This window comes from Rana temporaria, chromosome 12 (assembly GCF_905171775.1).
Source record: "Rana temporaria chromosome 12, aRanTem1.1, whole genome shotgun sequence".
NCBI lineage: Eukaryota > Metazoa > Chordata > Amphibia > Anura > Ranidae > Rana > Rana temporaria.
The window spans coordinates 43069061-43093486 of NC_053500.1; the positions used below are offsets into that span (position 1 = coordinate 43069061).

Consider the following 24426-nt stretch of genomic DNA (forward strand, 5'->3'; position numbering starts at 1 on the left):
ATCGCTGTAAAAAGCACTACATGCTTTTGTGCTGTTTCTGCATTGAAGTCTATTGAACCAAAAATGCACCGTTTTTCTTTAAAAAAAGTACCTGACCTTTCCAAAAATGCAGCGGGTGAAAAAATGCATAGAGGTGAACATGTCCCATAGGAAACTATGCTAAATGTACTGTAGTTTGTTTCTGCAAAAAGCATTAAAAAAATGCATAGGTGTGAATTGAGTTTTTATAGTATAGGAAATCTTTACTTATAAAACTATTAAGGTTGGTGTTAGATCACATATACGTATAAAAAGTACTGGTGTTTTAGAATTTGTGAACCCATACAGAGTGACTTTGTTGTAAACTCTTTATAGATGCGGCAGGTTTTCCACCATTGGATAATTGTAATTGTTTGTATGTTCCACGCTACAACTTTTACTAAGTGGAATGGTTCACCAGCACATGGTTTTCTTATTATAGGATATTTATGTTTTCTATAAAAATGATATACAGGCAGTCCCAGAGTTACAAACATCCGACTTGCAACTCACCCTTACAAATGGAGGAAGACAACAGGAAGTGAGAGGAAATCTACCCCTAGGAGGGGAAATTTACTCCTGTAAGAGTTATTATGGGAAAAAGATGTCTCCACTGGAGCTGTATCAACAATCCTTGTTTCCAAGACACCCCCAAATTTTCAAAATCCAATTGAGACAGGGACAATAAGTGAGGTGAAATCTTCTGAACAGGGGCACAGAGAGCAAAACAAACATTACAACCCTTCCCTATGCTATCCAAAGTACAAACCTACAGAATCTATCTTATATGTAACCCGGGGACTGCCTGTATACTTTATTCCTATTTAAAGGGATCTTATTTTCATTTCTGTATATTTGTAGAAATATTTCAATCCTTTATCCATTTTCCAGTTGATGCCAGTGTTGCTGATGTTGTGTGTCGACAGTTTGTACTCGCCATTCATACTCGCATCATAGCATTTACTAAACCACCAGCCTCCGGAATATGTAATGGCACAGTTATCACCAGATAGATCATTGTCTTTATCGTAAGTTGAAAATAATTGGTTGTTGTGATATGACATGCCATCGTCTGAGAAGAGTACAAAAAGTAAAAATTAATTCTAACAAATATATATCTATTTATATAGTTGTTATTATAGCAGCTACTACTGTTTGAATAAATGCAGGTTATGACCAGTAGTGTCCTCTCTCACCTACGTTTCCTTTTGTGAAGGGTCCTAGAACTAATTTGTATTTCTCCGATTCAGACAAGACTTGGAATGAGGAGTATTTGGCAAATTGCTTTGTGTGTTGGAAGTCCTGTAAATCAATGCGCAACTCCCAGGTACCTGCCAGGGAGAGATTTATGTACATCAAATAAACATCATTTTTGTGTTTCCTGGGTTTCCTTCTCAGTTTTTTATTCTATATATTATATTACCTGATGATGTAAGCCAGTGAAGATTATCATTTCCCAACCAGAAGTCATTTAAACGGCTGCCAAACCCAGTCTTATAGGATTTCCAGTCTCGGTGGAAGTTTACGGATCCATCCCAACGTCTCTGGAAGACCTAGAGCAAGAAAAGATATCATGTTTCCTGGAGCTTATATCTAGGGGTGTAATGGGGTGATACTGCGCTGGTCAGTAATGTTGTGGAATTAATTAATCTAGATAGTGAAACAATACCACAAATACAAATAATATTGAAATCAATAACATGTGAATGCTTCTGCAGCCAAAAATGTTAGATAGAACATCAAAAGACAATATAAATGGAATTAAGCTGCGCTGCGCTAATGGTGTAGCATATAAATGTAGTCTATACCCGACATGAATAGTGATAATAAATACATATATAAAACAACCATAAAAGTGATTATAAGTTCTTGAAAAACCTAAATAAAGTGACATGTGCATACATGCATCTCAGTGCCAACAACATGTATAAAGTCCCAAAGGAAAAATTCAAAAGTATTCAATCTCCGTGCAGATTTCTAATGCCAGAAAAGAAAGTGCTGAAAGTGTCCAGGGAAATCATGTCTGAGTAGCAGGATAGACGAAAGCCTCCACCTCCTATCTATATCCTGCTTACCAAATTGAATGGATCCCTAATGAAAGAGATCAGATACGCATGTGGCTCATCAGCCCTGTTGGTACTCAATCAATCCAGCAAGAAAGGGTCTTCACCTCCAAGTTCTCAATATAGCTCTCCTCTAAGTTCACAATACAGCTCTCCAGCAGATCGCCATGCGGACAATGTTCCAAAAGGAAAAAAGGATCGACATAGAGCAGTATTGCAAAACAAAAGATATTTAATAAAAATGTCAGTCACACTCACATTTGGTAGAATAACAGTAGGCATTTGTTATATAATTTAGCCGGCCGGCTCTCTCATACCGCTCGTTCCTTCCGGATGGCAGTGAGGAAAACAAAATAGTGACGTCAGCTGGAGGAAGTCTGCTATTGGACGAAACGGCGTAGGGAGGAGCGGCGTGCTGACGTCACTATTTTGTTTTCCTCACTGCCATCCGGAAGGAACGAGCGGTATGAGAGAGCCGGCCAGCTAAATTATATATAAATATCTTTTGTTTTGCAATACTGCTCTATGTCGATCCTTTTTTCCTTTTGGAACATTGTCCGCATGGCGATCTGCTGGAGAGCTGTATTGTGAACTTAGAGGAGAGCTATATTGAGAACTTAGAGGTGAAGACCCTTTCTTGCTGGATTGATTGAGTACCAACAGGGCTGATGAGCCACATGCGTATCTGATCTCTTTCATTAGGGATCCATTCAATTTGGTAAGCAGGATATAGATAGGAGGTGGAGGCTTTCATCTATCCTGCTACTCAGACACGATTTCCCTGGACACTTTCAGCACTTTCTTTTCTGGCATTAGAAATCTGCACGGAGATTGAATACTTTTGAATTTTTCCTTTGGGACTTTATACATGTGGTTTGCACTGAGATGCATGTATGCACATGTCACTTTATTTAAGTTTTTCAAGAACTTATAATCACTTTTATGGTTGTTTTATATATGTATTTATTATCACTATTCATGTCGGGTATAGACTACATTTATATGCTACACCATTAGCGCAGCGCAGCTTAATTCCATTTATATTATATCTAGGGGTGCCAATAATTGGGTACTGCCCTCCTCTATAGGGCTCGGGCCCCATCTGTTCAACAGGGGGGCCTGGACAGCTGAAAGGCGGGGGAGGGGGATTATGGTCAGGGAGGGTAATCAGTGCAGAGGGGGAGCAATTACTGGAACCAATCCCACTGTGGCTCCCCCTACAGTAGCTAAAAGCTGGCTTAGCCTCCTCTCCCACCCTCTGGCTTTTAGCTGGTGCAGGGGGAGCCACAGGGGAATTGGTCCCCCTACTGCATCGATCACCCTCCCTGCCAATGATCCCTTCTCCCCTGCTGCCTAGACCCCCCTGTGTGCCTCCTGTCCCTCCCATAGATTACTGCAGGCACACAGGGGGATCCTTTTAACGATGGAGAGCGGGGGGGGGGGGGGGGGAATATATCCTATTTACTGGCCCCTTCTTTTTATGAATGAAAACATTAGTACCAATCCTCCACTATGTTCATTCGTAACTGAAGCATAGTAAACTGTGTGTGTAAAATGACTAGGGAGCCTCTGTCCAGAGTGGTTCCTGTTCATTCATCTGCAGTGCAGCTGAGGCTGTAGAGAAAGGATTGGGGATCTATTTCCTCAATCTCTTTCCCTGTCTCAAAAGAGAGACATCACAGATCTGTTTTAAGAAATTGTAAAAAAATATTTTTTATTAAAAAATTATTTAAAAAAAATTAAGGGCTCGTTCATATGGATTCTCTGTTCCATACAATGTGAATGAGTGGTCTGTTTGTGCATCTGGAGCAGCCTATTACTCTATGGGGATGCAGTTGCTGTACAAACATAATTTGACAGGTGTGCAGGTGTGTGGCCCCAAATTCACTCTGTTTTCGGGGTTGTACACCTGCACTCACATACCTGTCAAATTAGGACCTACAGCTGTATTTACACATCCCCAAAGAATAACATAGGATGTTTGCACACAGCCCCAGCTACATAAAAAAATGCTGATTCACACTGTATAGTCCACAGAGCCCATGTGAATGTCCCCCAAAACCTCATTCTCAGAGCTTTATTTATTAACTCAATACAGTTTTATCTTTTAGATGTAGCAGGGATTTTGTACATTATGTTGTGTTTGTTAAAATATTGTTTTTAATATTTTTTTGGGGGGGTGGGATTCTGACAGGTAGACTGACAGAATGATTTCTAACAGCAGCTCTGCTTATAGAATAAGATCAGGGAATATCAGTAAGCTAAACAAAAGGGCCGTGCTCCTCAATGAGAAACCACAATCATAAATCCTTGTTACGTAAAAGGATCACTAAAGGAATTTTTTTTTTTTAGCTAAATAGCTTCCTTTGCCTTACTGCAGTCCTGGTTTCATGTCCTTATTGTTAGTTTTTGCTTTGAAGTTGCTGTAATTCTGCTCTGATCTCCACACTTCCTGGTTGTCTGTTTCCTTATAACCATAGTACTGGGAGCTTTTCACTGTGGTCTAAGCTGTCATTACTGTGTGTCTAAAACTTAACAGAACCAATCAGATTCATTTTAAAAACAAAACACTGCCCTGGATTTGTTTGTTTTTGTTCTGTGTGTCTCTCTAGTTCACAGGAACATGAAACCAGTTTAAAAGTGAAACTAACCTGCAGGCACATTATATGATTGATTTTTATCTATTTGTAATCATTTTTAAAAGGAATCAGTTAACTTTTATGTCTCTAAACCCTGTAAACAGTCATTTCAGCAAAAACATTTTTTTCCTTTAGTGACCCTTTAAGCCTGATGAAGAGACCGCGGTGCCTTCCCATATAGAAAGGATAACTTGCCACAAATTGGTGGCAGTGTTAAATTGTAAGTCTGGTAACTTGCTGCACGTTTTCACTGGCAAGTTATACACTTGCAGAGCACTTGAATCACAAGTTCCAGTTGACACTTTTCCAATTTGTAGCAAATTTGTGTGGCAAATCTCTAGCAAGAGCAAAGTAGCAGTGGCGAGTCTACAGCAAGAGCTCTGCAAGTCACAGTGCCCCCTGTGGTGGAATGAATATTGTACAACATAACTGAACCAGAACTTGCAGCAGACTTGCAGAATGTTTGCAAAGAACGTGGATCTGGAGTCATGCAATGCGGACTTGCTGCAATTGTGCAACAAACTAGTGAAGCCTGGCAAGTTTAGCAATAGCTTAGCAAGTCATTTTCAAACTTGCAGCTCAATTGCTTACTATCTGGGTTAATGACTGATAATAATTGGTGATAATGTAAAAGGGTCTATTATATAATGGTGTTACCAAACAAGGGGTTTTCTGTCTCATATTTACTACTGACTTATACAGGAGATAGGATAATTTACATGGCAGATGACTCACAATCCAGCCTCCTCCATCAGTGTCCATGTCACACAAGACTTTTAGGGACCTCTTGCCATCTGGATAGATCATGTACCAGTTGCTGTGAATAAATCCCTTACCAAGCAACTCCTTACAGCTTCTAGCTTCTGAAAGAAACAATGCATCATGTATAACCATACATACAGGTGCATCTCCAAAAAATTGAATATCATCAATTAAGTTCATTTATTTCAGTAATTTCATTTAAAAAGTGAAACTCGTATATTTTTTATAGATGTGTTACACACAGAGTGATATATTTCAAGCATTTTTCTTTTAATTTTGATAATTATGGCTTACAGCTAGTGAAAACCCCAAATTCTGTATCCCAGAAAATGTTATTATTACATAAGACATTTGATACAAAAATGTTGGCTTACTGAAAAGTATGTCCATGTACAGTATAGTATGCACTCATAACTTGGTCGGGGCTCCTTTTGCATTACTGCATTAATGTGGCGTGGCATGGAGGCGATCAGCATGTGGCACTTCTGAGTGTTATGGAAGCCCAGGTTGCTTTGATAGGGACCTTCAGCTCTTCTGCATTGTTGGGTCTGGCGTCTCTCATCTTCCTCTTGACAATACCTCACAGATTCTCTATGGGCTTTAGGTCAGGCGAGTTTGCTGGCCAATCAAGTACAGCGACACCATGATTATTAAACCAGGTATTGGTACTTTTGGCAGTGTGGGCAGGTGCCAAATCATTCAGGAAAATGAAATCATCATCTCCATAAAGCTGGTCAGCAGAGGGAAGCATGAAGTGCTTAAGAAATTCCTGGTAGACGGCTGCGCTGACTTTGAACTTGATAAAACACCAGCAGATGACACGGCTCCCCAAATCATCACTGACTGTGGAAAATTCACACTGAACCTCATGCAACTTGGATTCTGTGCCTCTCCACTTTTCCTCCAGACTCTGGGACCTTGATTTCCAAATGAAATGCAAAATTTGCTTTCATAAAGAGGACTTCAGACCACCGAGTATCAGTCCAGTCTTTTTTCTCCATAGTCCAAGTAAGACGCCTTTGACGTTGTCTCTGGTTCAGGAGTGGCATGACACAAGGAATGCAACAGTTGTAGCCAATGTCCTCGATACATCGGTGTGTGGTGGCTCTTGAAGCACTGACTCAAGTCATAGTCCACTTCTTGTGAATCTCTGCCATATTCTTGAATGGCCTTTGCTTCACAATCCTCTCAAGGCTGCGGTTATACCTTTTGCTTGTGCACCTTTTTCTACCACACTTTTTCCTTCCACTCTGAGCATAATTCATTCCAGAAACATATTGGTTGTGAGTGTCACCGGCGCAAAAGAAAATAAATAAATAAATAAATGTGAACTGTGATCTGCTGCAGTACTGTGTGCCCTTAGTGGGGGTCAATAGTGCTCTAAGAAGAAAAATGTTACTGCGCTGATCTAATTATCCAGAGGTATTTAATCTCTGGGAATATGGACATAAGTGAAATATCAGGGCCACAATGTACCCAATCTTAAGTGTGAATAACCTGAATACAAACAATAAAAAATATAAGAAATATATGAGACATACAAATGTGACACAGTGATTTCAAACTTAAATCATATATCTAGATCAGTGTGTCAGCATACAATCCATATGCCACAGTGCTTCTATGAGAAAAATGGCTGTTGCTGCTACTGACCAACCAAATAGTGAAAACAATACGAAAGATATTACAAAAAAATATATTATATATATATATATGTGTGTGTAAAAACCCAATATGCGGTACGCCAACTGCACCGTGAGTTGTCCAATAACCAATATTGGAACAAAATAAAATAAATATCAATAAAAGTGAAATAATTATCAAACAACCATACAAATGTGCAATGTGCTGGCTGCACTTAAAAATAGTCCAAATGGCAGGCAATCTTGCTCTTATACAATAGGTTCCAGCAAACACAAGGTTCAATGTTGGTAATGCTGTATACAGGAAAGTGCCGCTATCTCTTCCACCCGACAAAGATGTGCCACCATCACCAATGGTTAAAATCAACACTCACCAGACCCCAGATATTATTAGGCTCCAAAGTGGTGTCTTTTCTTTGTCGGTCAGTGGGTGTTGCCTCCTTTTCCCTTTTACAAGGTGTCATCAATTCCTCAAAAACAAGGGGCTCATCATGGTGTAGTATATTAAAATATGTATTTATTTAAAAAAGGTAAAAAAATATAACACTTACAATATAAAGTGCCTCTGACCGGCACTGAGTGTCTTTGGCAGTGTCAACCGTTAAAAGCCGCTGACCAGCATTTAAGTGGCGTCCTAAGAGGTGTGCTTGCCCCGCTGTGCTCCGCATGTATTGCTACAAGGGGTCCGTGCGCGCTGGTGTGCTGCACCCTCAATGTGTGTGTCCAAACAGCCTCTACGCGTTTCGCTAGTTGCGTCGTCAGGAGAGCTCTCCTGACGACGCAACTAGCGAAACGCGTAGAGGCTGTTTGGACACACACATTGAGGGTGCAGCACACCAGCGCGCACGGACCCCTTGTAGCAATACATGCGGAGCACAGCGGGGCAAGCACACCTCTTAGGACGCCACTTAAATGCTGGTCAGCGGCTTTTAACGGTTGACACTGCCAAAGACACTCAGTGCCGGTCAGAGGCACTTTATATTGTAAGTGTTATATTTTTTTACCTTTTTTAAATAAATACATATTTTAATATACTACACCATGATGAGCCCCTTGTTTTTGAGGAATTGATGACACCTTGTAAAAGGGAAAAGGAGGCAACACCCACTGACCGACAAAGAAAAGACACCACTTTGGAGCCTAATAATATCTGGGGTCTGGTGAGTGTTGATTTTAACCATTGGTGATGGTGGCACATCTTTGTCGGGTGGAAGAGATAGCGGCACTTTCCTGTATACAGCATTACCAACATTGAACCTTGTGTTTGCTGGAACCTATTGTATAAGAGCAAGATTGCCTGCCATTTGGACTATTTTTAAGTGCAGCCAGCACATTGCACATTTGTATGGTTGTTTGATAATTATTTCACTTTTATTGATATTTATTTTATTTTGTTCCAATATTGGTTATTGGACAACTCACGGTGCAGTTGGCGTACCGCATATTGGGTTTTTACACACACATATATATATATATAATATATTTTTTTGTAATATCTTTCGTATTGTTTTCACTATTTGGTTGGTCAGTAGCAGCAACAGCCATTTTTCTCATAGAAGCACTGTGGCATATGGATTGTATGCTGACACACTGATCTAGATATATGATTTAAGTTTGAAATCACTGTGTCACATTTGTATGTCTCATATATTTCTTATATTTTTTATTGTTTGTATTCAGGTTATTCACACTTAAGATTGGGTACATTGTGGCCCTGATATTTCACTTATGTCCATATTCCCAGAGATTAAATACCTCTGGATAATTAGATCAGCGCAGTAACATTTTTCTTCTTAGAGCATTCCAGAAACATGCTTGTAATCCAAAGCACTCTTTTATCAAAGCGAATACCTTGCCTTGGTTGGAAAAGTAAAAGGTTTTATACCTAAATGCTCTCCCAGCCCCACCTTAAATACTTACCTTAGCCTGATCTTGATCAAATGCTGTGTCTAGGGCCCTTTCAAACATGTGGACTGTTCAGGTCCAGTGTCAGGTGGTTCAGGTCCACCTGACACTTCTATACCCACAGTTGATCCAGAGGAAGACGAAAACCCCATCAGACCATGCCCCAATTTGCTACAGCAGAGGAAAAAATTCCTGATCCCCCAAGAGGCAATCAGATTTTCCCTGGATCAACAGGGAAACTGGGTTCACATTGATGTGAATTGGATGTGGGGTTCTCTGCATCCAATTCGCATGACAGGAGACTGTGGCCTGCTCTCAATGGAGCCGATTCACACATCTCCCTGGGGCGGCCGCGGATGGCATTGCACAGGGTTCCTGTGCTTCTTTGACTCATTTTCAGGTCCGAATTCAAGCAAAAATGTTGGCCTGATTTGTCTCTTAAACAGAGAACAGGGACGCACCAGACCACTGCTGTGAGCCGCGTCTGCACACAGTGTGAACCCAGCCTCAGGCAACCCATGCATCTTTGGGCATAGCACCCTCTGTCACCACCTTCAGAGGTACTCTGCAGTTAGCCTCAAGGGGAGCCCTCTTGTCACCTCAGCCTCTAGTCAGGTACGTGATAAGGAGGAGCAGAGAGCTCTGGTGGGGGACCCCAAAAAAAAGGTGAGGAGCCACTCTGTGCAAAATCATTATACAGAGCAGTTAAAGGGGTTGTAAAGGTAAAAAAAAATTCACCTTAATGCATCCTATGTGGAAAAGGTGGAAAAACTTCAGGCAATGCCGCCCCCCCCCCGCCCCCCATTATACTTACCTGGTCCCTCGAAAGTCCCGCGCTTGGCCCCCGACATCCTCTTTGCCGCTCAGCCTGCCCGTTGACTGGCTAGAGCTGATGAATTGAAAGCAGCGCAGTCATTGGCTGGCGCTGCTGTCAATCACATCCAATGATGCTGCGCGCCGGGGGCGGGGCCGAGTGATACAGTGAGCAGCTATAGCCTCTTGCTTTATCACGGGAGCGTGCCAGCAAGGACTCCACACCATGCAAGCTCGCTCGCATGAATGTGTGGAGTTCTTGCGGGGAGGACCAGAGACAGCCGCCGAGGGACCCCAGAAGACGTGGATCGGGGCCACTCTGTGCACAGTGGAGGTAAGTATAACATGTTTGTTATTTATTTTTTTTCTTTACAACCGCTTTAAGTATAATATGTTTGCTATTTTTTTTAAATCACTTTAAACCCAGAACCAAAATGTAATATGTTGTAGCTTATCAATTCCCCCCCCCCCCTTAGTTTTCACTTGGTGATCTGGCCAGTAAAACCCTTTCACACTGGGGCACTTTGCAGGTGCTATAACGCTAAAAATAGTGCCTGCAAAGCGCCCTGAAACAGCTGCTGCCGTATCTTCAAAATGAAAGCCTGAGGGCTTTCACACTGGAACGGTAAAAAAAATTCCTGCTAGCAGCATCTTTGGAGAGGTGTGTATACCGCTCCTCCACCGCTCCTGCCCATTGAAATCAATGGGTATTGCAGCTATACCGACGGCAAAGCGCTAGTAAAACCGCCCCCCCCCCCCCGCTAGCGGCCGAATAGTGACGTGAAATTGATCGTAAAGCGCCGCCGTAAAATCCGATCATGTTTACGAGGCATGAGAATTAGTAAACTGAAATATAACAAATGTTTGCTTTGGGGTTTAATGCCACTTTAATTATGCCCAATCCCTTACTCTGGCATGCCTTGAAGGTATCCACATGGCTACACATGATTGCTAGTTCTCAGACTCGTTGAGTTTACTCACCATATGTATCCTGGCATTCTGAATCTCCTTCTTCCCCTAAATATAAAACCAATGTAATGAATACAGGGAGCAAATATAAAAAATAGAGCATCGTTGTAATCGCTAACCAATGACAATTAACACAGATGTGCCATGGGCATCTTATTGCGTAATGTCAATATGTTAAAGATGGCTCTGACAGGCCCGCAGGGGCAGATTTAGCTTGAGTTAGACATACATGAGAGCCAGCATCAGCCTAATGTAATGAGAAATTAGCACCGTGTCCTCACTTTAACTAGAAAGTACTCCTTGAACGCACCTGAAGTTCAGCTTTATGCTACTGTAACTGACAGTATAGTATGAGATCCTTCAGACATGTTACTTCCAGTGTATGTGCAGAGCTTTGTGGACCCCTTTAGCATAGGCGTATGCATGGGCACACCCTAATCCTGGGGTTGGCAACCTGTCAATGGTGGGCAGGTGACAGGTAAACCGCAATCCTTCCTTGCCGGTCCTCAGAACCTGGACAAGAGAGGCGGCGGGGTGGAATTTAGTGGAACAGATTTGTATTTTCCTCCTGCAGCAACTGAAAGTAGGCTTCTCCTCCTTTCCCCTTTGTCAACATTCAGCTGCCACAGGAGGAAAATATAGGGGGTCTGTACTAATATATGCCACCCCTCCTTTCCCTGTTCCTCTTCCTTCTGTTGTCCGGGTCCCCCATGTGCTCCCTTGCTCCCCCTTCCTCCCATTGTTTTAGGATGGAGAGCAGGGAGGAGGCCGGTAAATATGTCAAATGCATATGTGTTGGAGCTTTGGGGTGCACACACTAATGCAATAGGCTGTGCACACCTATGCCCTTTAGACTGTCTGAACTGTGAACCACAAGTGAAATGCTGTATTCAATGTCAATAATATGGCACTTCCATGGAAAATGTAAGACCTAAAAAGGTAGTTAGCCAGTCTGACACTAAATAGCTCTGTTACCAAAATAGTATAGCAGAGGGAATTGTGTAGTAGCAATAGGAGGAAGGAGATGGACAGCCGCACTCCGAAATAACTTTTCAAAAAAGTTGTCTTTTATTTTTCAAGCAGGAACATGCATAATCACCACAACCATAAACCAGGACAGCCGACTAGTTTCGCACTCTTGCTAGTGCTTAATTGTGTAATTGGGTGTTAGGTCCCCTTTTAGAGAAAGCCTTCCTGTAATTATGTAATTGGTGGAGCTAGGGCCAATATGAGGGCCAGGATGGCTAGAGCCTTAGTAGAGTTGGGGCATGAGAGCCAAACACCCCACAGGCATGCAGATGTAGCCAGCTTTCTCCTATAAAGTTGCGCTCATAAAAAATATAAATTAGTTCCAAAATAAATTTGCACCATCCACCAGAATGATGTGTGATTTCCAGAAAAAAAGCCTCCACCTCATTAAATGCCCTCTTACCAGCTCCTCATGACCTTCTATCACAGAAGGTGTTTCCCGCTTGTGGCTATTACACCCAGCCAAGGCCTTTGTTCATAAAGAGGAATCCAGCTGAAAAGCAACTGCCACTCAAGGGAAAGCTCGGTCATATTGGTACCCCAAAAAAGATAAGGCTTCCATAGTGTAAAATCTTTAACATTTAATAATGGTATGAAAACAATTGCACTTACAAGAAGTTGTAAAAAAACATGCATGTATAAGCTGGTCAGCTCACCTAAACAGCACGTCCTTCCGGGACCTGCGCTAACGCGGTGACGTCGGCTCATGGCTCCTACTGACATGCTTTGTCACTTTATCCTTACATAAAGATGCATGTATTTCCCAGGACAGGAGGATTGAGTCACTTATATGCCAGCTTGATGACTATGTAAACCTTTCTGAAAAACCTAAGAAAAGTCAATTTTAGCCATCAGTCTGAGTCTGCTTCTAAAAGAAGCCTTGCTGATAAAATGAAGAAACGCGTCGGGAGGAGCGACGTGCTGACATCACCGCATTTGAGCCGGCCAGCTTATTCATGCATGTATTATACAACTTCTTGTAAGTGCAACTGTTTTTAATGTGAAGTGAAGTGAAAATGGCCATAGCAGACTTTTTATTAACACAGGAGAAAAACATTTCTTAAAACAGAAACGTCAGTCTCTAAGCCTGTTGGTCTTTCATGCTCCCCAAGAATATGTTCCATTATACACTTCGGGACCTTTATCCTAATAGGCCTCCAGCCGCAACACACCGGCTCGGAGACGACACACTACCCGCAGTACAACCAATTTCCATATTCCAGTTAAACTGTCATTAACTGGAATGCACCATAGGAACACATACCACCGATGGGTCCCTACATTTTCCCTCACCAGCAAAGACCAACAAAAATGCCACAGCACACAAGGGTAAGCCCTTACCCTTGAGTGCACCTCCACAGTCTCAAAGCTCTCTCTATTCCATCCTGGAACCCAAGAAACCATAAACCTATCCCTATGGTGCTGAGATGCACACGTATCCACCTCAAATTCTAGGTGCTGGATTATTAACCCCCCATTATGACAAATCTGCCCGCCTCCTTATTAATTTTTATGCAGGCTTTGTTGAGCCGCTCAACCAACCTGGCAAAGCGTGAGGTTGTATGGGTAATAATAGTAGATCTGAGGAAAAAGCAGAAGCTTTGAATCGCGCCATCTGACACACCCCGGCGTCACTTCCATTTCCGGATTGTTCCGAGTACGTTCCACGCTGGTACGCACGTCGCCGTCGAGCAGTATTCAGGCCAGCCGGCTCCATCTTCCTGATCATCCTGCATCCGAATTGCTGCAGCCCACTGGGACCACACTCTGAATGGATTCACAGACTATACAGTGGCCGCATATCCCGTATAGAGATACCCAGGGGTGTTGGGAGGAGGTGGCTAGGGGGGGCTGAAGCCCCAAATGTGACCCTGAAAAGCCCCGAGTCTAATAATGGCAGGGCTCCATTGTTAGCCCGAGCGAGCGGAAAACGCCGGGACGGATCTGATCCAGAGCGCCGCCGAATGTGGCTGAGTGTGGCCCAATGCGGCCAAGTGAGGCCGAGTCCTGCCAGCTTGCCGAGTGCCATAGCAGGTCCCGCCTTCTGGAGCCTGTGCAACGCCTATGATGGATGTCCCACTGGTCCAATGTCGCGACCGCGGGACGTGTGACGTCCATCATATGCGCTGCAGGCTCCAGAAGGCGGGAATTACAATGCGGTCGCCGCGCCACATTCCCGCTAGGGTGGGCAGCTCTCCTCCAGGGCAGCTCCTTGGCTCTCCTACCCTCCAGGCTCCTCGGCTCTCCTCCTCCTCTCTTCCTCTGACAGAATGACTGACTGCCTGGCCTGCCTGTGCATGCTGTGACACCGCTGAGCTAAGGTAGGTCAGACAGTGTAATGTGTATGTAAATGTCAGTGTATGTAGGTCAGTGTAGGTAGGTCAGTGTATATAGGTCACTACCGTCAGTGTAGGTAAGTCAGTGTAGGTAGGTCATTGTAGGTCAGTGTATATAGGCCACTACCGTCAGTGTATGTAGGTCAGTGTATGTAGGTCACTACCGTCAGTGTATGTAGGTCAGGTAGGTCAGTGTATGTAGGTCACTACTGTCAATGTATGTAGGTCAGGTAGGTCAGTGTATGTAGGTCAGTGCATGTAGGTCAATACCGTCAGTGTATGTGGGTCAGTGTATGTAAGTCACTACCATCAGTGTATGTAGGTCAGGTAGGTCATTGTATGTAGGTCAGTGCATGTAGGTCACTACCGTCAGTGTATGTAGGTCACTACCGTCAGTGTATGTAGGTCAGTGTATGTAAGTCACTACCATCAGTGTATGTAGGTCAGTGTATGTAAGTCACTACCATCAGTGTATGTAGGTCAGTGTATGTAGGTCACTACCGTCAGTGTATGTAGGTCAGGTAGGTCACGGTCCAGCTGAAGCCCCTGGTCTTTCTGCCACCTAGCAACGCCCCTGGAGATACCCATGCTTGTTTCTCACAACTATCATGTGAGTAGCTATTTGGCTGATTACACTAATAAATCATTGTTTATTTTAAACATACTGCACTTAGTAGGCGCACCTTATCGTGTCTTATCTTGCCTTTCAGAGTCTGCTTCAGTCTTAAGGTAGCTGTCATCAGTGGTGCTGTTTTTATCTTTATATTTATATATGGACTCTTTGTTTTATAGCGGGACTTTCTCTTCAGGTTCATCAATTATGATCATCATTACAGACAACGTTATATCTTATGTATATTATTTTTTAATTATTTGTACTGTATGTACATTCTGCTGTTCTATGCCATTTGTTTCATAGCGCAGTATTTGCACCTATCTTTGCGCCATCTTTCCTTTTCTATTGTGCACGGGTAACAATGTCTGACCAAAGGACAATCATGTCTGGGAAGACCGTGCGGAGCCGAAGGAAATCAAATTTGATGTCGCAAATCAGCTTCTGCATGGATCTGACTCACATGGAGCACCAGAATGTCTGGCTGTCTAGCCAGTCATTAAAAATGCTGCACTTCTGGCACAGCCCTGCTCCACATCATGCCTGTCACTCCTAACCACCGGATGCAAGCCTCCTGTCTAGAGATCCAGACAAGGCACGTTTCGACACCTGAAAGAAAGGAACCGATCGCTCAGTTCTCACAGCTCCCTGAGCAGAGAGCTGGTGACCATCAGTCAAAGCAGTGTAACTGGATTCCAGCGGGGTCCTCAATTGCAACATACCACCTCACAACCCACAGCAGTGTCATCTACCACACAAACCTGTGTCTCTGACTCTGGCCATCAGGACCCCAGACCAGGTTTCCATCCTCAATAGCATGGACATTGGCACTCCCTCATGCTCCACCAACTGGCTCTCCAGATGGTGTTAACCCTTCAACGCCCGTGGGATCTAAGTGGTAGTGTTGGCTATTTTTATTTTAACTTTTTTTATCTATTACCTTGTTTACTGATGGAATAAAAACATTGCCTTTATTTATGTCCCTATTGACCTTTTCACAGTTTCTACATCCAGCTTATTGAGTGCTGTCCACCAATATCCTTTCTACATGCCACATCTTTCCATATGTCTTCGATCAGCTGCACTGGTCCTGGTAAGTTATATCTTTCTGGTTGCCATACACCATTGTACGATCCACAGTTTTTAGCGCTCAAGGATCTGTGTTTTTTTTTACACCTTAGTGTAGGGGTAGGCAATTGGCAAGTCCCATGAGACATTGCAAGACCCTGACAATATTAGTGTAGTGGCCTGCTACTTTTTAGCCGGCACTGCTTAAAATTTAGAGGGTAGTCTGAGAGTTAGTTGACTCAGACTGTATGATTTTTTCAAATGTCTCCATCTGTGGGAAGGTCTGTGGCAGAGACTTTAGCAATTTCCATGCGTCATCCTGGCTGCTAGGCTAGTTCAGCAAATAAAGCAAAGAAAAGAAGTCTAAAGTGTGGACATCAACTCTCATCTAATACTCTAGACGGCAAAGAAATAGAGGTAACATGCCACCAAAAAACAAACCAGCAGCTCTTTCTGGGGTAGTGCTACATTAGGCATGACACCTAGAGGCAGAGGCATGATGGGATTTGTAGTTTTACCACAGTGCCAAGGATGCCTACCCCTGTCTTAGTGCATGCCTGCCTTAAGTTTATTCATACAGACCCCAACAGATGTACCTGCACTCACCTTTGTATCCTTGTACTCCTTTCTCACCTTTGGCACCTATCACAAAAAAAGAAGATACAATTTGCTATTATATGCACAGAATAAACATACTAGATATTGATGACGTTTTTGACACCATATGATGATGGACACTTTAGTCACCTGAAGAAAAACCAGACAGGAGGAGACCATAAAGAAAGCATCCAGTTGTCCACTTATATTCTAACAATTCCCTCTGTTAGTCCTTTGCTAAAGAGGAGAGACTTTCCCACCATGCAGGTTCTCCTTCCTCAACCTCCTCATGCTTCGATTCACAGGGCTTGGAGAAAAAAAATACATGGCCACAAAATACATACAAAACTATGTATAGTACAACATATGCAACTAAATTACCAAAAATATTGGGACACCTGCCTTTACATGCACATGAACTTTAATGGTGTGGGGTTGCCGAAATTCTGTTTTTATTTTTATATTTTTATATTATATTTGACTTTTTAATTAATATCATCAATTTAAATTAATATGAATTTATTGTTGGTCATTATTGTCACCTTTTAGTGCAAGAAAAGCTCAAGAAAAATACAGTCTCTAACCATCTCTTGTATCATGTCTGCAATCTCTTACTTAAACTTAAACACACTGCTAATAGAATTGGCAAAATTTCCATTTGGTGTACCTCTAGCAGACATGATGCAGGAGATGGTCAGAGACTGCAGACATGATACAAGACATCAATGCAGTCTCACCAGTGTGCATCAAATGCAGCCTTGCCAGTGCCTGTGGGATGCAGCCTGCCTGTGCCCATAAGATGCAGCCTCACCAGTGCCTGTGGATGCAGCCTGCCTGTGCCCGGATCAGAGTGGCGATCTTCCGCTGTGTCACGGACCTGAATTTGAATGGCCCGGGCCGAAATAACATTGTCCCGCCTCCTGTGATTACATCACACTGATTCAATGTCCCACCATTGGATCAGTGTGTTGTCTATCACATGAGGCGGGACATTGTCCAGGCAATTCAGCTCACTGACACAGGGAGATCGCCACTCTGCAGGGAGAGGAAGAGAAAGGGGAGGACAGTACCTTGATGACACCCCGCAATGGGCGGCAGCCGGCGGCACAGCCACCGTTACTAAGCATGCGCAATTGTCTGCGCCTTATCAGCGCTTTTTTCTTTTGTCAATATGCTGAAAATACCATGTTCGGCCGATATGTTTTGGCCGCCGAAATTACGGTGCATCCCTAGTTAGAATGTTTTAACTACTACATTATATGCATCTTGCACTGTTTCCCACCCCTCCCTGTTTTTTTTTTCTTTTCATATCTGTAGATAAGGCCCCACCAAGTCCTATGGTGGCCAGCTCCAGAGTCAACCTCCCTGCCTGAACTTCTCCCACTTCCTTACATAACCCTCTAGGAAGGGTGCCACTGAATGGCTCTACAGGAAATGGTACCCCTTACAAGCCCTCCTGAATGAATGTATTGCAGACCAGACACATCTGGTCCCTAGACATACTCAGACACTCATTTTTTTTTTTTATATATATTTTCTTAGCAGCAAAAATGTCCATTGCCAAACCATTGAAATCATCTATAGTAAATACCAAAAAAGATTTCCTGGATAATGCTACATAAAAAGATAGCAAGTATTTTACAAAACAAGCAAACCAGATTTTAACATATTTGGTACCCCGGGATGTAATATAGACAATCCCCTGTATAGGTTCCATAATTAAGCATGGTGGAACTGGACCGGTACCCTGGCTGAAAGGAGCAGCTTCTTTTCTTCTTTCTCTTCTCTTTTTTTTCTTTGTACATTCTTCTTAACTCTTCTTGTGTAGCGCTACCCTTCATTAACTTACCCTGAGTGCTCGTGCAACAAGTGGCACCATCTGAGTTCGCAGCCCTGACACATATTTTACAATACAGTATGTTAAATTCCCAGTACGTTTTCGCAAATACGGTTCATGTTTTATGATGGTCTGAAATGTCTGTAAAACTTTTATTGTATAAAATTATAAAGATGTTTGAAAGGAAATGTTAAATTTCATGTGGTTAAGGGTAGGGTTGAGCGAACCCGAACTGTAAAGTTCGGGTTCGGTACGGACTTTGGTTTTTTTTTGCTCCCGAACCCGAATAATTGGAAAAAGTCCGGGTTCGGAGTTCGGGTATGTTTTGGCGCGCTGCACGGCAGCCAATCGCCATTCGTTTTACTACTGTGACTGGGAACTGATCACAGTCATGCCTACTTATGGCATGGCTGTGATTGGCCAGTGCAGCATGTGACCCAGCATGTGACCAGCCTCTATATTAGATAGAGGCACACAGCACAGATCGTCACTCTGATTTAGTTATGATAGGGAAAGGCTGCTGATTCTGCTGCTTAGGGACAGTGTCAGTGAGGTTTGATCCTGCTTCATACATCTAAACAAGCATTCTTTATTCATAGAACTCCGCTCTAGTTATGACAGGGAGAGGCTGCTGAATGATTCTTAGGGACAGTGTCAGTGAGGTTTGATCCTGCTTCATACATCTAAACAAGCATTCTTTATTCATTGAACTCTGCTCTAGTTATGATAGGGAGAGGCTGTTGAATGATTCTTAGGGACAGTGTCAGTGAGGTTTGATCCTGCTTCAGAAATATAACCAAGCACTATTTATTTCTTTGACATCATTATTATCTTATGGTTTATGGGCCGCTCGTCAGTCTGGTGTAGCTATGGTAGGGACAGGCTCCGGATTTTGAGGGACAGTGTCAGTAAGGTGTATGCTGCTTCAGAAATCTAAACCAGCACTCTTGATTTCTGTGACATCTGCTTCATATAGTACATTGTTTAGGGCTGGGTTACCTGCTTCTTGGTATAGGTAGAGAAATATATAGGTGAATCTCTGCCCATTTCATCAGCACACTCTACCTGTCCCCTGTCATATACGGTCTGTGCAGTACAATTGTTTAGGGCTGGGTTACCTGCTTCTTGCTCTAGGTAGAGAAATATATAGGTGAATCTCTGCCAATTTCACCAGCACACTCTACCTGTCCCCTGTCATATACTGTCTGTGCAGTACATTGTTTAGGGCTGGCTTCCTGCTTATTGCTATAGGTAGAGAAATATATAGGTGAATCTCTGCCTATTTCACCAGCTTACACTATTTTTGTATTAAAAATTTCTCAAAATTAGGGCAAGACCCTAAATTTGAGAAATATATAGGTGAATCTCTGCCTATTTCACCATACTACACTATTTTTGTATTTAAAATTTGAGAAATATGAGGAAAACGTCAAATAAGGGACGTGGCTGCGGTCGTGGTGCTGCTGGTGGAGCTCCTGTTACAGGGAGAGGACGTGGTCGATCTGTGCCAGCTACACGCACAAGTGAAACACCTTTCTCAGGTGCGAGTAGCCGACAGAGCCTGCAGCGGTATTTGGTCGGGCCTAATCCAGCTCTACGAATGTTGAGGCCAGGAGCAGAACAGGCGGTAGTAGATTGGGTTGCTGACAGTGCCTCCAGTTCCTTCACATTGTTTTCCAACCAGTCTTGTGCTGAAAGTTCAGAGTTGGCGCCTGCAGCCGATGTCCACCATCAGTCTTTCACCTCACCCCCTTGCAAATCAGCCAAGCAGTCTGAGCCCCAAAGCATGCAGCAGTCTCTTCTTCTTTTTGATGAGTCTGTTAGCATGTGTTCCCAGGGCAATCCACCTAGCCCAGCCCCAGAAGGGGAAGAGATTGAGTGCACCGATGCCCAACCACTTATATTTCAAGATGAGTACATGGGGGGACCATCACAGCATGTCTTGGATGATGATGAAACACAGTTGCCAACTGCTGGTGCTTTTGAAATTGTGCAGACCGACAAGGAGGGCAGTGGTGAAGACTGGGTGGAAGATCATGTGGAGGACGATGAGGTCCTCGACCCGACATGGAATCAACCTCATGCAGGTGACCCGTGTAGTTCGGAGGAAGAGGCGGTGGTCGCACAGAGCCACCAGCACAGCAGAAGAGGGAGCAGGGTGCCAAAGCAGAGCGTCCGTCCCCTAGACAGTACGCCTGCTACTGCCCAACGCAGCAAGGGACCGAGCACACCAAAGCCAGGTCCAAGGAGTTCCCTAGCGTGGCAGTTCTTCACACAATGTGCTGATGACAAGACACGCGTGGTTTGCACGTTGTGCAATCAGAGCCTGAAGCGAGGCATAAACGTTCTCAACCTGAGCACAACCTGCATGACCAGGCATCTAAGTGCAAAGCACGAGCTGCAGTGGAGTAGACACCTCAAAAACCAAGAAAGGTCTCTGGCTCCCCCTGCTTCCTCTTCTGCATCAGTCAAGGGCCTCTCTGCCTCTTCATCCACCTCCGTAGTGACAGTGCTACCTGCCACCCCTCAATTAGAGGACCGGCAAGCAACACTACCACCTGGTTCACCAAACATCTCCACAATGTCCCATGGAAGCATTCGGCTCTCCATCTCCCAAACACTGGAGCGTAAGAGGAAGTACCCCTCTACCCACCCACGATCCCTGGCCCTGAATGCCCGCATTTCTAAATTACTGGCCTTTGAAATAATGTCATTCCGTCTGGTGGAGACGCAGAGTTTTAAAAGCCTGATGGCATTTGCTGTCCCACAGTACGTTGTGCCCAGCAGCCACTACTTTTCCAGGCGAGCCATCCCTTCCCTGCACAACCAAGTTGGGGACAAAATCAGGTGTGCACTGCGCAACGCCATCTGTGCCAAGGTCCACCTAACTACGGATACATGGACCAGTAAGCACGGTCAGGGACGTTATATCTCCCTAACAGCGGCCTGAGGCGGATAGCAGTTTGGCGCATGTCCTTCCACCACCGAGGATTGCAGGGCGCTTCAGTTTGCCTCCTGTTCCTAACTCCTTCTACTCCGCTTCCTCATCCTCTACCGCCTCCTCATCCAGTCAGCGTAACAAATTCACCACCAACTTCAGCACATGGGTAAACGCCAGCAGGCAGTTTTAAAACTTTCCTGTTTGGGGGAAAAACCACACATACCGCGCAGGAGTTGTGGAGGGACATGGAACAACAGACCGATGAGTGGTTGGCGTCAGTGAGCCTCAAGCCGGGCCTGGTGGTGTGCGATAACAGGCAAAATCTCGTAGCAGCTCTGGGCCTAGCCGGTTTGACGCACATCCCTTGCCTGGCGCATGTGCTGAATTTGGTGGTGCAGAGTTTCCTGAAAACTTACCCCGATATGCCGCAGAAAGCTGCTGCAGAAAGTGTGGGCCGTCTGTGCGCACTTTCCGCGTTCTCACCCTGCTGCTGCTCGCCTGGCAGCGCTGCAGCGTAACTTCGGCCTTCCCGCTCACCGCCTCATATGTGATGTGCCCACAAGGTGGAACTCCAGCTTGCACATGCTGGCCAGACTGTGCGAGCAGCAGCAGGCGATAGTGGAGTTCCAGCTGCAGCACGCACGCGTGAGTCGCACTGCGGAACAGAACCACTTTACCACCAATAACTGCAATTCCCACCTGGCAGCGGGGGCACAGTGGAAGCAGAAGGCGAAGGCAGAGGAGGAGGAAGAGGTCGCCAACGCAGCAGGGGCACCGCCAGCACCTCAGAAGGCAGGGTTAGCATGGCCAAAATGTGGAAAAGCTTAGTTAGCACGCCACAACAAACAGCACCACCAGCTGATATGGAACGTTTTAGCAGGAGGCAGCATTTCAGCAACATGGTGGAGCAGTATGTGTGCACACGCCTACACGTACTGAATGTTGGCTATGCCCCCTTAAACTTCTGGGTCTCCAAATTGGGCACATGGCCTGAGCTTGCCCTTTACGCCTTGGAGGTGCTGGCCTGCCCTGCGGCCAGTGTATTGTCTGAACGTGTATTTAGCACGGCAGGGGGCGTTATCACAGACAAGCGCAGCCGCCTGTTCAGAGCCAATGTGGACAAGCTCACGTTCATTAAAATGAACCAGGCATGGATCCCACAGGACTTGTCCATACCTTGTGCAGAATAGACACCGGGCCGGCCTTACCCAGCCATTGTTTTTTTTCTGATCTTTCTAGGGTTGCCATCTCATCCCTTTAAAAGCAAAAACATATTAATTACACAGGTTCTCTGGCTGATTAAGTTGCTGCTAATTAAACTCACTTGGTGCCTTATCGACAGTAAATTAGCCCAAGAACCTGTGTAATTACTCTGTGTTCTGGTTTAAAGGGATGAGGTAGCAACCCTAGATCTTTCTCACTCTTTTTTAAAAACCAAAACCTGCTGTGTTGGCTACCTCCTCCTCCTCCTCCTTCTCCACCGCCGCTTTCACCTACACCGCCACATCCACCTCAACCTCCTAATACATATGGACCTCGTCCTCCTAGGTCAAAATGATTTTATTTTTTATTTTTATTTTATGTTATTTTGAGTTATTTCCCTATCCACATTTATTTTAAGAGTACTTGCCATGCTGTTCCCAAAATGATTTTTTTTTATTATTTTGAGTTATTTCCCTATCCACATTTATTTTAAGAGTACTTGCCATGCTCTTCCCGACATTTTGCAAAATTTTAATTTTTTTTTTATTTTTTATTTTTTTTATGCCATTTTGAGTTATTTCCCTATCCACATTTATTTTCAGAGTACTTGCCATGCTCTTCCCAACATTTTGCTGCCATTTTGCAGCCCTCCAGCCCTTTCCCTTAGTTTAGAGACATTTTTGTAGTCAAAAGTCCGGGTCCCCATTGACTTCAATGGTTCGGTCCCGAACCCGAACTTTTTTTTCAAAGTCCGGGTTCGGGTCCGAACCCGAACATCCAGGTGTCCGCTCAACTCTATTACAGTATCTCACAAAAGTGAGTACACCCCTCACATTTTTGTAAATATTTTATTCTATCTTTTCATGTGACAACACTGAAGAAATTACACTTTGCTACAATGTAAAGTAGTGAGTGTACAGCTTGTATAACAGTGTACATTTGCTGTCCCCTCAAAATAACTCAACACACAGCCATTAATGTCTAAACCGCTGGCAACAAAAGTGAGTACACCCCTAAGGTCAAATTGTCCAAAGTGTCAATATTTTGTGTGGCCACCATTATTTTCCAGCACTGCCTTAACCCTCTTGGGCATGGCATTCACCAGAGCGTTACAGGTTGCCACTGGAGTCATCTTCCACTCCTCCATGACGACATCACAGAGCTGGTAGATGTTCGAGACCTTGCGCTCCTCCAACTTTCGTTTAAGGATGCCCCACAGATGCTCAATAGGGTTTAGGTCTCAGCTTCTTTAGCAAGGCAGTGGTCATCTTGGAGGTGTGTTTGGGGTCGTTATCATGCTGGAATTCTGCCCTGCGGCCCAGTCTCTGAAGGGAGGGGATCATGTTCTGCTTCAGTATGTCACAGTACGTGTTGGCATTCATGGTTCCTTCAATGCACTGTAGCTCCACATGTGCCGGCAGCACTCATGCAGCCCCAGACTATGACACTCCCACCACCATGCTTGACTGTTGACTGTAGGCAAGACACACTTGTCTTTGTACTCCTCACCTGGTTGCCGCCACACACGATTGACACTATCTGAACCAAATAAGTTTATCTTGGTCTCATCAGACCACAGAACATGGTTCCAGTAAGCCATGTGCTTAGTCTGCTTGTCTTCAGCAAACTGTTTGTGGGCTTTCTAGTGCATCATCTTTAGAAGAGGCTTCCTTTTGGGACAACAGCCATGCAGACCAATTTGATGCAGAGTGCGGCGTATGGTCTGAGCACTGACAGGCTGACCCCCCCACCCCTTCAACCTCTGCAGCAACGCTGGCAGCACTCATACGTCTATTTCCCAAAGACAACCTCTGGATATGACACTGAGCATGTGCACTCAACTTCTTTGTTCGACCATGGTGAGGCCTGTTCTGAGTGGAACCTGTCCTGTTGAACAGCTGTATGGTCTTGGCCACCGTGCTGCTGCTCAGTTTCAGGGTCTTTGCAATCTTCTTATAGCCTAGGCCATCTTTAAGTAGAGCAACAATTC

The 24426-nt window shown here is 44.2% G+C and overlaps 1 protein-coding gene across 3 annotated transcripts in view; it reads right to left on the reverse strand.

The window, feature by feature from the left end:
• Positions 1-206: 206 nt before the first annotated feature.
• Positions 207-24426, reverse strand: part of LOC120918542 (ficolin-2-like) — a 38853-nt gene continuing 14633 nt past the window's right edge. Inside the window, exons 5-10 of one of the 3 annotated variants that reach the window (XM_040330174.1) lie at positions 16465-16500; positions 10825-10860; positions 5456-5580; positions 1442-1571; positions 1215-1349; positions 207-1090 (exon numbers count right to left, since the gene is read on the reverse strand). In XM_040330174.1, the coding sequence (XP_040186108.1) occupies positions 843-1090; positions 1215-1349; positions 1442-1571; positions 5456-5580; positions 10825-10860; positions 16465-16500 (710 nt within the window). In that variant the 3' untranslated portion in view covers positions 207-842. Of the gene's footprint in view, positions 1091-1214; positions 1350-1441; positions 1572-5455; positions 5584-10824; positions 10861-16464; positions 16501-24426 lie in introns of all 3 variants that reach the window. The other 2 variants (XM_040330173.1, XM_040330175.1) reach the window with 2 other exon arrangements.